Source organism: Protomyctophum parallelum (assembly GCF_964188405.1).
Source record: "Protomyctophum parallelum genome assembly, chromosome: 5".
Classification (NCBI taxonomy): Eukaryota; Metazoa; Chordata; class Actinopteri; order Myctophiformes; family Myctophidae; genus Protomyctophum; species Protomyctophum parallelum.
Genome location: NC_139702.1, coordinates 36311803 through 36325616, shown reverse-complemented (window position 1 = coordinate 36325616; position 13814 = coordinate 36311803). Strand labels below are relative to the sequence as shown.

The 13814-nt window shown below is 44.0% G+C and overlaps 1 protein-coding gene across 1 annotated transcript in view; it reads left to right on the top strand.

The window, feature by feature from the left end:
• LOC310858344 (multiple PDZ domain protein-like) overlaps nucleotides 1-13814 on the top strand; it is a gene marked incomplete at both ends in the record, with an annotated part of 68296 nt that overhangs the window by 44664 nt on the left and 9818 nt on the right. The window contains 14 exons of the mRNA XM_083764449.1: nucleotides 1217-1394; nucleotides 2162-2272; nucleotides 2749-2814; nucleotides 3121-3192; nucleotides 4105-4204; nucleotides 4370-4584; nucleotides 6002-6093; nucleotides 6823-6877; nucleotides 7609-7695; nucleotides 10152-10226; nucleotides 10970-11028; nucleotides 11176-11332; nucleotides 12046-12129; nucleotides 12364-12557. Coding sequence (XP_083620575.1) covers nucleotides 1217-1394; nucleotides 2162-2272; nucleotides 2749-2814; nucleotides 3121-3192; nucleotides 4105-4204; nucleotides 4370-4584; nucleotides 6002-6093; nucleotides 6823-6877; nucleotides 7609-7695; nucleotides 10152-10226; nucleotides 10970-11028; nucleotides 11176-11332; nucleotides 12046-12129; nucleotides 12364-12557 — 1545 coding nt within the window. The remainder of the gene's footprint in view (nucleotides 1-1216; nucleotides 1395-2161; nucleotides 2273-2748; nucleotides 2815-3120; nucleotides 3193-4104; nucleotides 4205-4369; nucleotides 4585-6001; nucleotides 6094-6822; nucleotides 6878-7608; nucleotides 7696-10151; nucleotides 10227-10969; nucleotides 11029-11175; nucleotides 11333-12045; nucleotides 12130-12363; nucleotides 12558-13814) is intronic.

The window sequence follows — 13814 nt, the reverse complement described above, 5'->3', positions numbered from 1 at the left end:
ATAGGCCAATTATTTTATTTTGGTGATTGCCACTCGAACCAAAATGGTTCTATAGACCCTCACCTTCAAATTAGTACTGAAAGTGAAACTTTTACATGAGTTGTAAATGACAACTAAATTTAACATGGAGACGGAACCCCACTAATTGTCCAGTGTTGGTCATTCACACACGCAACAGGAGAACGTCTGTTTCACACACAAAACAAGAAATGATCACATAACACAGTAAACCACAGCTGTGTTTTACAGCTGCCTTGAGGTGCTTCTTAAATGTTTCACCCCAAATTCCTTGACAATAGTGATATTTGTCAGGTGAAAGAAGCGCTGTGTCCGTTCTGTTCTCCCCCCCATATTAGTCTGATTATTATTGTAGTAACGTGTATGGTTGTGCGTCACAACATTGTGCCTCGCAGCCTTTGTTTGCGTTCGTTTCCGACGTTCTGTGTGTGGTTCAATGACTTGTGTTTTGTTGTGGCTTTGCATTGGCTGCGCTGCGCTGTTTCAAATGTGTCACGTGTCAAATAGCGGTACTATGCGTACCCCGTCAACCCGTGAGTGTGACTGTGATCATCATGTTTCTCTGCAGCCTGCGTGGCTGCAGACAGACTGCAGGGATATGTGCCTCTCCCCTTCCCATTGCCCAGAGGCCGATTTGCCGTCCCATTGGCTAGAAGTAGCCAATCACGATCTTGTCGACTAGGTTGCGCAAAGTCGCGTTCTTAGGTCAGGTTTCACCTGACCAAAAATCTAATCATGTAGATCTCAGAAACCATATCAATATTTCAAAAAGTGCATTATGAGTTTTGGTGCTGATTGGTTCAGTTTGTGAGATTATCTCCAGACATACGTACAGTACATTCACACAAACAGACAGACCCATTTGTAGAAAGCCAGCCTCCTACAGAGCCACGGCGTTAAAAAAACAAACAAAACAAAACTATCCTAATACAGACCCCCTACTGATCATCCTTTTTATCGAGGTATAGAATAAATGTGATTTCACAACGCGTTTCAATCAAAAGTTGTTGTGTGTTGCCTGGTGGCGTGGAGGAGGCATGTGGCGGCATGCAGGCACACAGCGGCAGCGGCGGCAGCACGTGGACAGGACTGACATTCGTCAGCGCCACCGGCGCAAACTGGATTTTCACTTCTGTTGACGAGCGTGTGCGCGCCTGTCCCCCCCCCCCCCCCCCCCCCCCTGCTGTGTGTGTGTTAGTGTGCAGCTGAGACGTGCACAGGGCCAGTCCCTGGGTATCAGTATAATGGGAGGCAGAGGAATGGGCCGCCGGCTTCACAGCGGGGAGATGATGAGGGGAGTGTTCATCAAACACATCAGCCCCGACAGCCCGGCAGCACACAACGGCACCCTCAGGACTGGAGACAGAATACTGGAGGTGTGTGTGTGTGTGTGTGTGTGTGTGTGTGTGTGTGTGTGTGTGTGTGTTGGTTTGTGGTTGTGCGTGTCGTTGCATGTGTGTGTGTGTGTGTGTGTGTGTGTGTGCGCGTGTGTGTGTGTGTGTGTGCGTGTGTGTGGGTGTGTGTGTGTGTGTGTGTGGGTGTGCGTGCGCGTATGTGTGTCTTGGAGAGTGTATGAATGAGCGACAGAGGAAAAGGAAATAATAGGGATGTGTGTGAATGTATTTTGGGAATTGTGCAAAATCAGACTGCTTGTATCCTTCATTGTGCGTGTGCGTGCATGCATGCATGCATGGCTGCGTGCGTGGGTGTGTGTAGGGGGATATATCTACTATTGCCCACATTCAGGTCTCATATACTGTATATGCTCGTATGGTTTCTTAAGCTAAACCTAAGCTATGATGACTAAAACTAAGGCTAAATATAGGGACAATTTCGTCAACAAATTTAAACTAGACTAGACTACACAAGCCATTTTAACACTTGGTGGCATGCTGCAAATAGCAGATCTACAAGTTCACAACGCGTCGCACTGCAACGTGTAAAATGAGCCATTACGACGGCATCAAGGCCCGCCAAAATACATTTCAGTCGACTAAATCAACTGTAGATTTAGTCGCCCAACATCTTATGATATTTAGTCGACTAAAACTAGACTAACACTAAAATATTCCAGGTGACTAAAATATTCCTAAAATAAGACTGTGACTCAAACTAAAATCAAACTTTGTGCAACACTGCTCAGGTGGGTGGAGTGGACCTGAGAGAGGCCAGCCATGAACAGGCAGTGGAGGCCATCCGCACAGCTGGTGACCTCATCCACTTCCTGGTCCAGACCGGAGCAGACAGACCTCAGGTATTCCATCCCAGCCACAACGCCACCGTTTGCATATAGGCTTATATGCCTAATTTATACTTTGTCTCATGCCTTTGGCAGTTTGGCATCATCTGCTATTTGAATTGACAATATAATAGCAGATGTTCAATCTATAATAATCAGTTATTTTTGTGGGGAGCGGTGTGTGGCACCGTCATGTGATGAAATATAAATTAGGCTTTATAGAATCCAATTTGAGATTGGTTCCTTTAGGCTACACAGTGTAATTTCACACTTACGGCTGGATGTTTGGCCGGAGCATGAAAAGACTTTCAATCACACACGTTAACAATGATCCTGACATTATGTCCTCCAGACATGACGTGCCAGAGAGGTGGCTGCTGTGCAGGGAACATATCCGGTGTCTTCTATGGTATCAGATGTGCTGTAGCATTTAGAGTGTGTACGCTCAACGCTCTGCCTCCTCTGCACTTTCTGTTTTTCCACATCTACAGTCTCCTACTCGGTCAAACCACGAAAGACTAACGCCGTCACCGCAGCCTGACTTACAGCGCAGCAAGGTAGGAACCCTCTTTAGGCTGTGTCTTGTGTTTTAATAGTAGGCAACAGTCATGCCTGTGATGCTTAATATAGCACGAACTAAATAGCTTTCTGGACCAACATGTTTTTGTAAGAGTGCCTCCTCCATTTGGACTTTTCATTTCATAGTTAGTGTGAATATTATGGTATGGAATTGCTGTACAGTGAAGAATGAAGATGCTCTGCAATATAAATGATCAATCAATGTTAAGACTACGGAAGGGACTCTCCGCTGTGGACTCTGTTCTGTTGTTCAGCCCTGTTGAACCCTGCGTTGTCCCCTTTAGGAAGCAGAGATGCTCAGTGGTCTGTTCCTTAGTCTCTCCCCCACAAACCCCTTCACCCCCACCCCCTTCAAGGTTGGTACGCTTTGTGCACGTACAGTAAAGGTCTTTACACACCAGGGAGTGATGAATAAACAATATGAAAATGCAAAATGCTCACTGGCCAATATTTCACATACTAAACTTTTTTTTAGTTAGCATCGCACTCTGTCTCCTCTGGTACAATTTGTCCTTAAAACATAGACATTTGGCAAGAGTAAAAGAGGGTGCTATCCGGCCAGCCGGTGCATAATATTTGCCTGTATGAAAAAATAAATAAAAACAACCTCCAGGAAAATCATTCAAACTAAAGTAACACCCCGAGTGTGTAAGAACTGTGTGTGTGTGTGTGTGTGTGTGTGTGTGTGTGTGTGTGTGTGTGTGTGTGTGTGTGTGTGTGTGTGTGTGTGTGTGCGTGCGTGCGTGCGTGCGTGCGTGCGTGCGTGCGTGCGTGCGCATGCGTGCGTGTTTGTTTGTAGGTTGCAGCAGGTACTGTGTGTGTGCTTATGTGTGCTTAATGCCTGTGCATGTGTGTACCAATACTTTTGAACGGATATGTGCTACAACTTATAGTAATCAGTGTGTATGTTTTGTGGATATATTCCTCAGTTCAAAGTCAGCTACCTTGTTTGTTGAAAACTTTTGTTTTCCTCTTTGATGAAGCATTTGTTTGAAGATATTTTACATATCTTCAAACGGATGTGCCACAAGTTATGCAGTCTTTCTTAGGTTACAAAATAATGCATAAGACTGGTCATCTTTCATGTTATTTTTAGCTGACATTAAACTTGTGTTCATTAATTCATCCCATTCGTCAGCTTTTCCCAACTGCAACATCAAGCGTTCTTGAATTGGCCTCAGGGGTGAGTCCAACTCCTTGCCCGAAGGACCCCTGAGGCGTCCTCCCAACTCTGCCTGCTCAATAATGCAACACTCCTTCCCCCCAAGGCGCCGCTGCCGACAGCCAATAGAACAGAGCGGAGGAGTCCTGTCACTTCAGCCGTCACAGCGGGAGCCGTGGAGGACGACCACGACGAGATTGGCCGAAGTAGGTCAAGTTGGTCAACATCGACACAGACACGTCACTCTCACACGCACGCACACACGCACACACACACTCACACACACACACACACACACACACACACACACACACACACACACACATGCACACACATGCACACTCTTCATGTCAACTCTTCGCTCTCCTCAGAGAAGATGCAGCAGCGCTACGGCAGCCTGACCGGGACGCTCCACATGTTTGAGATTAAGAAGAAGGCCCCTCGCGGCGCCCACGGACTGGGACTCAGCCTGGTGGGCAACAAGGACGGCTCGCGTGCGCGGATGAGCGTCTTCGTGGCAGGGATCGACCCTGGCGGAGCCGCCGCGGTAGACGGAAGAATACGAGTCGGGGACGAGCTACTGGAGGTACGGAGGAGGGCTGCATGTGCGCTATCTCTTGGGTCTGTGGCTGATTTTGACTGCAGTCAAGTCCGTTTATTTCTGTTCACACTGCAAGTTGCGAGAACAGACCTTTAAGGCCCCATTTACGCTGGCAGCCAAATCCAGACTGAACCAGATCTGTGCCGATTGGCACAGATTTATAGACAGATGGAATCCAATTTGTTCAAATAAGTCTGAACACAAACAAGTCTTGGCTTTGGCCGGGGCGCTGCAACAAACTAAATTGTCCGTGTTCATGTTGGGGTGGGAAGCATGCAGAGGAGGGTCACTGGCACTGCTCTATTAGTAATTAAAGTAAGTAAGTATGTTTAATTTAAAGAGCATATATACATACAGTACATACATAGATGCATTTAAATCCACTAATGCTAGCACTGAATTCTGACACCGAAAAGGTGTAGGGCCGTAGGCTGTAACTGTGGTTTATATTGCCTACCCTTTTTAAACAGAACGTAGTAGCACATTGTCAAAATGTATTTTCACAAAAACAGAAAACATCACACCATTAGAAGAATCTAAGCAGCAAGGCTTAGATTTTGCCTTTAGACTTTGAAGCGTAGCAAATGTTAAATGTCTAACATCTCCCACAGGTTGTTCAGCAGGGAGCAGAGCTGGAAGAGACAGCGTGTTTCTCTATGCGCGTTAAGCCATCTCTCACTGTCAAGTGAAAAGAAGTGGCTAACCACTCCATGAATATCGGAGGAGACACAGGCATCCTCCCCAGACAAAACAGCAGGGGTAGTCACAGCAGTGACTATAAATGAAATGGGAGGGATTGGCAATAACTAAATTAGGAGAACATTTTAAAAGAATGGACACAGCTAAGCCGTGCGAGGGAGGCAGGTGTGAGTCATGGGGTGAAACAGCCCGCTGCCAAATTGGAGTTTAAGGACGGTGAATTGAATTGATTGAAGACAGGGAGAGATGGGAGAGGGGACCATGTTAAGAACATCAAAAGATGGCCCGGGCGGCTGGCGTAGCAGTTCGGGCACCTAGGCTCAATGTAGCCCGAGTCCCGATCACGTTGCTGCGTGTCACTTCCCATCTCTCTCTTCCCATTACCTATACTAACCTATCACAAGTAAGACGCGCAAACGCGTGAAGCGAACGCAGCTCGTGTGTGTGTGGTTGTGTGTGTGTGTGCTACAGCTGCGCCCTGTGTGTGTGTGTGTGTGTGTGTGTGCGTGCGTGCGTGCGTGCCACAGCTGCGCCCTCTGGTGGCGGGCCGGTGGTGTAACAGCGTGACACCACACAGCGTGACACACACACACACAGACACTCAGCCCCTGCTGTCATAGTAAGTGGCTCACTGCGTTCGCAAATACATCTGACATCAAAAGATGGGTATGCATTAGGAATTAATTGTTGTTTCTTCTTTTAGATCAATGGTCAAATCATGTATGGTCGCAGTCACCAGAATGCCTCCACCATCATCAATAACGCTCCTTCTAAAGTGAAAATCATTCTCATCAGGTAAGATTCAGGATACTTAATCCAACTGAAATCATGTACTTTGTGGGTTTTCCATTTGTAACAGCGTAGTGGTGATTTTCCAAAAATACAATCCTCACATACTGTTTTTTTTAAACAAATGGTCAACACTCAATATTGTACTGTATTAGGGTGGACGGCAGGATTAGTGATAACAGATGCTTTTTGACTGCCTAGGAATGAAGCTACTCTGAGTCAAATGGCCCAGAGACCAAGGGAAGAGCGTGCACAAACTGTCAACTCACAGACAGACTCTTCAACGGATGGATGTCCCTTAAAAGACATCCAACACATCACGCTATCTCAGGTACAACACTAGTAGTGTAAATGATGTTTGGCCCTTAACGGCCCTTATGTTTATGCAACGAAACAGTCAAATGACCAGGGAATATACTGTCTAATTATCTCCACCAGATAATGTTTTACACAGTTTGTGTGTTTGCTTGTCCGAGGCTAATTGCTGGACTGCTGGACCTATCAGCGCCAACTTTCTTTCTCGTGTTTTATATTTTTTGAAATGATTTAACTTACATTAAATCAATCAATTAATTAAGGCATTAATCAATGGTGGTAGGATTAGGGGGAACTTTGCTCAAATAATCGTGTCATGCTGTATTTCATCAGATACGTCACAGGAGACTGACGGCACACAGGGTAGGCCACCTGTCCTGGCAAGACATAATGCGCTCCATTGAACCTGATTCCCTTCAGGGTCCCCGAGGGCTCTTGCTTGACCCCCTCCCTTTGTCCCTCTTCACCAAATCAAGTAGCCAATTTACAAGGTCACAACATTGTGAACTTGTAGATTTGCCATTTTCAATGAACTTTGCCTATTCAATAGGCACAATTTTGACTGCCCTGCCAATCAATGTGCTTAATGTCCTCAAAGCATCCAACGAGCTTTAGGATTTGAGAACTCTAGTTTAATATGGGCCCAGTCATCAATGACTATCATTGTAATGCAAATGAAAGAGAGATGTACTGTAGCTCTACTTAACTACTGTATCATCAATGGTAACCACTAAAACAGACAGAAAGGCCTTGCACATCTGAATACATTTGGTAATTTTAAATAAGGCTGAAAAATAGTTGTTTATGATGTGTTCACACACAGCACACCCGACAAAAGACCATTGATACTTAATATTGATGAAATAAATGCATTTGTATGTGACTTTAACATGGTCCGAAAGTGCATTATGATAGGTAGTTGGCCCTGGGGTGTTTTCATAATTTGGCCCCCTATTATGACGTGCCCAGAACAGGGATGATATACGGTTCATGTGGATATGTATTGTAATCCTCGGTATACAACCAGTCAGAGCTGAGAGCTTTAGTTGTTCATTTGATATGTATTGTGTAATACTCAGTGTACACCAATCAGAGCTGAGAGCTTTAGTGTTAATGTGGATATGTATTGTAAATAATACTCAGTGTCCAACCAGTCAGGGCTGAGAGCTTTAGGTGTTCCGTTTGTCTTGTCTCATGTTACTGTAGGATCAGGTGGATCTGGGTATCTGCATGGCAGAGGACAACTCCAGGAAAGGAGTACGCTCCTTGACCCAGCACGGGACTGCAAGTAAGGTACGACATCGTCTTCACGCTGTCATCATATTGTCATCATTATCAACATCATTATTACTTGCGCAAGCAGAGCGCGCAAGTACTAGTTTCGCCCAGGACGATATTCGATGCGTATGCACTGTCCCAGCAAATGACGTAATGACTACTTGTGCCTGATACGGCAGTGGTGCCAGATTACATACATGTATACATACAGTAGGAGCATTACCTTTAATCCTCCCGACACTAAAACATATCGTCATTACGTCACCATCGAAAACCAATTACACCCTGGCATTGGGTCCTTTAATCCACATCTTTATTACGTCATCATTGAGAGCTAGTTATACCAGCAGTTATACCCTGACGTCATATGCTGGGACGGTGCATATGCATCAAAAGTGGCGCAAAGTAACCACAGTATACCGCTAATCAACTTACAAATTACATATACATATACACAGAGGCATTTAGTATTAATATCACTATAGTCCAAGATTAAGTAAATTTAAAGCAATTGACAATTTAAAATAAATAATTATACTGTACGTGATAACATTTTTATTTTATTTTATATACCTTTTCTTTTCATCAGATTTATTTTTCTTTGAGAAACTAAAAAGGGATCCAGAATAATTCTAAATCGATAAAACTGTATTTCTTTTATAGATAGAAACTTGTACCATACTTCATAATAATACTTTTTTACATGCATAAAGTAGGTAGGTAGCAAATAGCTAAACCTAATAATTCAACATTTCAAACATTCCTTCACAGAGAAGCTGAGATTTGACAGTTTGTAGCGGTCGACAGTACTTGCGCGCTCTGTTTGCACACTAGTAGGCCACTAGTAGGCACTCGACAGAGTGCAGTTCTAGTTATGTTATATGTTCTATTTTCATTGTCATAATCATCCTCATTATCATTAGTGGGAAGTAGATTGAGCGCCCACTCTTTTATAATTTACAATTAAGGTTACGTACGCTGCGCTTGCGCAACTTCTTGTCTTTGCATTGACTTTGTATGTAATCGCATTGCTCTAACAATCCATGTCTGAACGCAGCTTTAGACTTTTATGTGACTTTATGTGGTGAAATGCAGGGAAGTTGTGAAATATGCGGAAAAATGAGAAATGCAAAATAAGCAAAAAGTTGTGAAATATGCAGGTTTTTATGTGATTTTTTGTGGTAGTATATGTGGGAAGTTTCAAATAAGTTTGATGTTTGGGATATGCGCGATTATGTGCCATTTTGGAAAACAATGTACCCCTGCATAATCTGTGGCAATTGACTGATTATGTAGGAAATTAATCACATTTTAATCACATAATAATAATGCCTGCAAGGTCATGTTGTTTATGTTTCCCATGTTCCCATGTTGTATTATAATTGTTTAAACTAAAGAAAAAGAAAAAAGAACTTGCCCTGGGCCGTGGCTCAGCGGTCCAGGCACCCTGGCTGGTAATCCAGTCTGGGAGTGTGCCACGGGTTCGACTCCCGATCCCAACAGCCTTTACTGTATGTCACCCGTACAAAAACGTACATTTTATACCAATAACTCAATATGTCAATAGGAACATCATCATCATCATTAATATTATTATATTTTAACATTAAAATATATAATAACATTATTGTTATTGTTGTTATTCTCATTATTACTGGCGTTATTATCATCAGAAACCTGTCTCACTCCAAATTATTGTATTCCTCTACTCCTTCCTTCCCCTTACTATCTTCATCTTCTCAGCCATTTATCTGTGTCACATTTTCAATCTACTGTAGCGCCCTTCCCCCGTGGCATTAGTATTACTAAGGAGGAGCTGTGCTTATAGTAATTATTACATTGAGTAGTTTCATGAATGTCATCCCTTACAGAATTGATTACACTCAATAATGGGTTTTCCCCCAGCTAACATCAAACAACATTGAAAATAATCTAGCTTCTTTCAACTCTTGGGTTATTTATTATGTTCTCTCTAGCCCAGAGCACCATCTCCGTCATTTAAATTCTTATGAAAGTGATTGAATTCTGAGTGGTTTTGGAACTGCAGGTGTAGCTATTTTAATTCACACGACACCTAGGACCTAGGTAATGTCAGTCAGTAATCTAATGAACCACGCGGTGTGTGTGTGTGTGTGTGTGTGTGTGTGTGTGTGTGTGTGTGTGTGTGTGTGTGTGTGTGTGTGTGTGTGTGTGTGTGTGTGTGTGTGTGTGTGCGTGCATGCATGCGTGCATGCGTCATTACAAGTCATATCACCAGAGGTTTCTGGCAATATTAAAAGCAGATTAAACTCTGATATTATGACTGCCTGGCATGTACAGTACAAACAACATGCTGAATGTCACATAAAAAGACATTTCCTGAATGACTCCATGATAAAGGTTTGAGGTACAGATTCTATTGGACACTGTCACTGTTTATTCTTCAGTTCACTCTTTTTTCCACAATTTTTCTGTTTTATGTATTTGTATAGGATGGCCGGATAAAGGCTGGAGATAGAATTATGGCGGTGGGTGATGAGATTGTGGCTGGACTGTCAGTGGACAAGGTAAACATGCGCAATCACGCATGCACACACACACGCACGCACGCACACACACACACACACACACACACACACACACACACACACACACACACACACACACACACACACACACACAATGCAACAAAGACATTGATTGATGACTCAGAGAAGAGGGTAAAAAGAGACCTGCAGAACAAAAAAAACCCCACTATCATCAAAGCCGCACTGATGTTTATGATTTGTTATGATTTGCACTTGTTATGATTTGCTCAAACACAAATATGTAGAGTTGTCACAATTATTACATAATTGCCTAATCGCAATTATTTGATAATATTTTGTCATAATCGTTTCCATGTTGAAAGATGTTAAAAAAACAACAGAAAAAGAAAGATCTAACAAGCTTACCTATTTCCGCTATTCTTACTGTATATATTTTATAGAAAAGCCAGTAATTTCTTGCTATATTTCAGGTATTTGTCACATCTGCCCTGTGCTCTTTTTTTTAAATTTATTACGAAACCTAAAAGGCAAACAAGAAATGTAATGTCTATTCATAATTATCCAATTTCCAATTCACAAAAAACACAGTTAAATCGTTAATCGCAATTTATTTGTGTGACAATTAATCGTCAACTTAATTGTGTAATTGTGACAGCCCTACAGTACACACATGTACATTGTAGTGGCGTGATCAATGGGCCAACTCTGATTGATTGAAACACATTTGCGTAAATGTCCCCCCCCCCCCCCTATTCGCTCAGGTGTCCAGTATGCCTCTGAAACAACAAGGTTCAGCCAAGCTGTCCATCAACCGCTCCAGGCCCGCCTCCTCCTCCCATCCCGCCTCTCTTCCCTCTCTTCCTCCTCCCAATCCCGGTGCCATGGTCTCCTCCTCCTCTTCCTCCCTCACGCTGCCTATGTCCTCCTCCTCCTCCTCCTCGCATCCTTCTTCTTCCGTCAATACCAGCGGACGATGGGATTGGCCCGGGTCGCGCGGTGCCGGGTCCCCTGCTGATGACCCTCGGTGCTGTCCCGTGGCGGCGGGCGGTGAGACCACCATGGAGATCAGTAAAGGGAACACGGGTCTGGGCCTCAGCGTCGTAGGGGGCTGTGACACCCTGCTGGTGAGATCACTCAATGCACACTGGTCCCACGGCAACACCGGGGGAAAACCCACTGTGGTGGGAAGTAACTAAGTATATTTACTTAAGTTGTGTAGTTAAGTACAATTTTGAGGTATTTGTACTGTACTTGAGTACGTCCAATTTCCAATATTTTACTTCTACTACTATCTCAGATTTTACTCCGCAAATTGTATCTGCTATGTGAACTGTTTGTTTATTTGTACTGTTTCATTGTTTAATGTACTGTCTATGCTGCAACCCAATTTGCCCTTCGGGGACACTAAATAAACTTGAACCTTGAACCTTTATGTGAAAACTTTACTTACTACTTACTTTGTGGATTTTGATTATTACCGGTATTACAAAAATATAACATTAATCACTTCATCCCTATTTAAACTTTGGCTATTTGAAAATAGCCCATCTTTGTCTGTTTTTTAATATCAATAAATATGTCAAAGTCAAAACGTAAGTGTCTGAAACATTTCATCTTGGAGTTATATGTGGATATTAAACTGTTGTACTGTGTTGTCTACAAGCTATTTCTAATCGTTCCCAGTATATTTCCACAGTGTTTGAGACCTGATAAAAAGAGACTGTTTTCATTATCCCCAAATGAATGGTTTCAGTTCAATTGAATTTTAAATTAATTTTCATTATCTAATCTCTCTCTGGTATTTTAATAAGAGTGTGATTTCTGATGTTCCCTCCAGGGGGCAGTAATAATCCACGAAGTGAATGATGGTGGAGCTGCCCAGAGAGATGGGAGACTGCAGGCAGGAGATCAGATACTAGAGGTCTGCACGCACGCACGCACGCGCACACACACACACACACACACACACACACACACACACACACACACACACACACACACACACACACACACACAATGTCTCATCCAGGCAACAAACACGAAAGGTTTTTATTAGCAACAGGAATAGAACTTCTAACTGACTCTTCCCTCCCTCTCCGTTCCTCTCCTCTCCTGCACCATTCCTTTATCCCTCTGCCCTCCACGCGGCGTGCAGGTGAACGGTATAGACCTTCGGCAGGCCACCCACGAGGAGGCCATTGGTGTGCTGCGGCTGACGACCCAGCGGGTGCACCTGCGTGTCTTCAGGCACCAGGAGACTTACAGGGAGGAGGACCTCTGGGACGTCTTCAATATAGAGCTGCAGCCTCAGCCTGGACAGGCTTTAGGCCTGACCACTGTAGGGAAGAGGTACAGTAATGAACTAGAGTCTAGTGGACAGGCTTTAGGCCTGACCACTGTAGGGAAGAGGTACAGTAATGAACTAGAGTCTAGTGGACAGGCTTTAGGCCTGACCACTGTAGGGAAGAGGTACAGTAATGAACTAGAGTCTAGTGGACAGGCTTTACTAGGCCTGACCACTGTAGGGAAGAGGTACAGTAATGAACTAGAGTCTAGTGGACAGGCTTTACTAGGCCTGCCCACTGTAGGGAAGAGGTACAGTAATGAACTAGAGTCTAGTGGACAGGCTTTACTAGGCCTGCCCACTGTAGGGAAGAGGTACAGTAATGAACTAGAGTCTAGTGGACAGGCTTTAGGCCTGACCACTGTAGCCTGTAGGGAAGAGGTACAGTAATGAACTAGAGTCTAGTGGACAGGCTTTACTAGGCCTGACCGCTGTAGGGAAGAGGTACAGTAATGAACTAGAGTCTAGTGGACAGGCTTTAGGCCTGCCCACTGTAGGGAAGAGGTACAGTAATGAACTAGAGTCTAGTGGACAGGCTTTACTAGGCCTGACCACTGTAGGGAAGAGGTACAGTAATGAACTAGAGTCTAGTGGACAGGCTTTACTAGGCCTGCCCACTGTAGGGAAGAGGTACAGTAATGAACTAGAGTCTAGTGGACAGGCTTTACTAGGCAGGTATAGTAATGGATACGCTCTATGCACACATAATAACACTGTTACTAATGATAGCCTCGGTACCCAGGCTTTTATTTCCGTTCGCATTCGGCTATACTAATGAAGGCTCTGTTCCACTCTGGTCAAACAGAGTCAGGGTGCTGCTATTGTCCATGTTGGCTCACTGGAAACACTCTGCTACACCAGTGGGTCTCATTTATCAATGGAGTGTATATTCTGCCTTAATTTTGAGTGGGTTTTTGGTGTAGGACCACGTCAATCAACATGGCATTTATCAAGTGATCCTATACCGCCGATCCTAGCGTAAATTAGTCGCTTCTTTGACACATCTCACGGCTGAAACCGACAGTTATTTAAATAACACAACCTTAAATTTTTGCCAAACAGCCTGCTTTTACTACATGAAGAACCTGAATACACGACGGGTGTAGACAACTCCCCACACTAGATGCCGACTAGACGTGAGCTTTGGCGTGAGCTACGTCAAAGTCCAAAGTCACGTTAGATTAATGCAGACAATTGCACTGATCTTGCCGTACGTACGCCCACTATTTGGTCCACACTATGTTGCTGAATGATGGCCAATG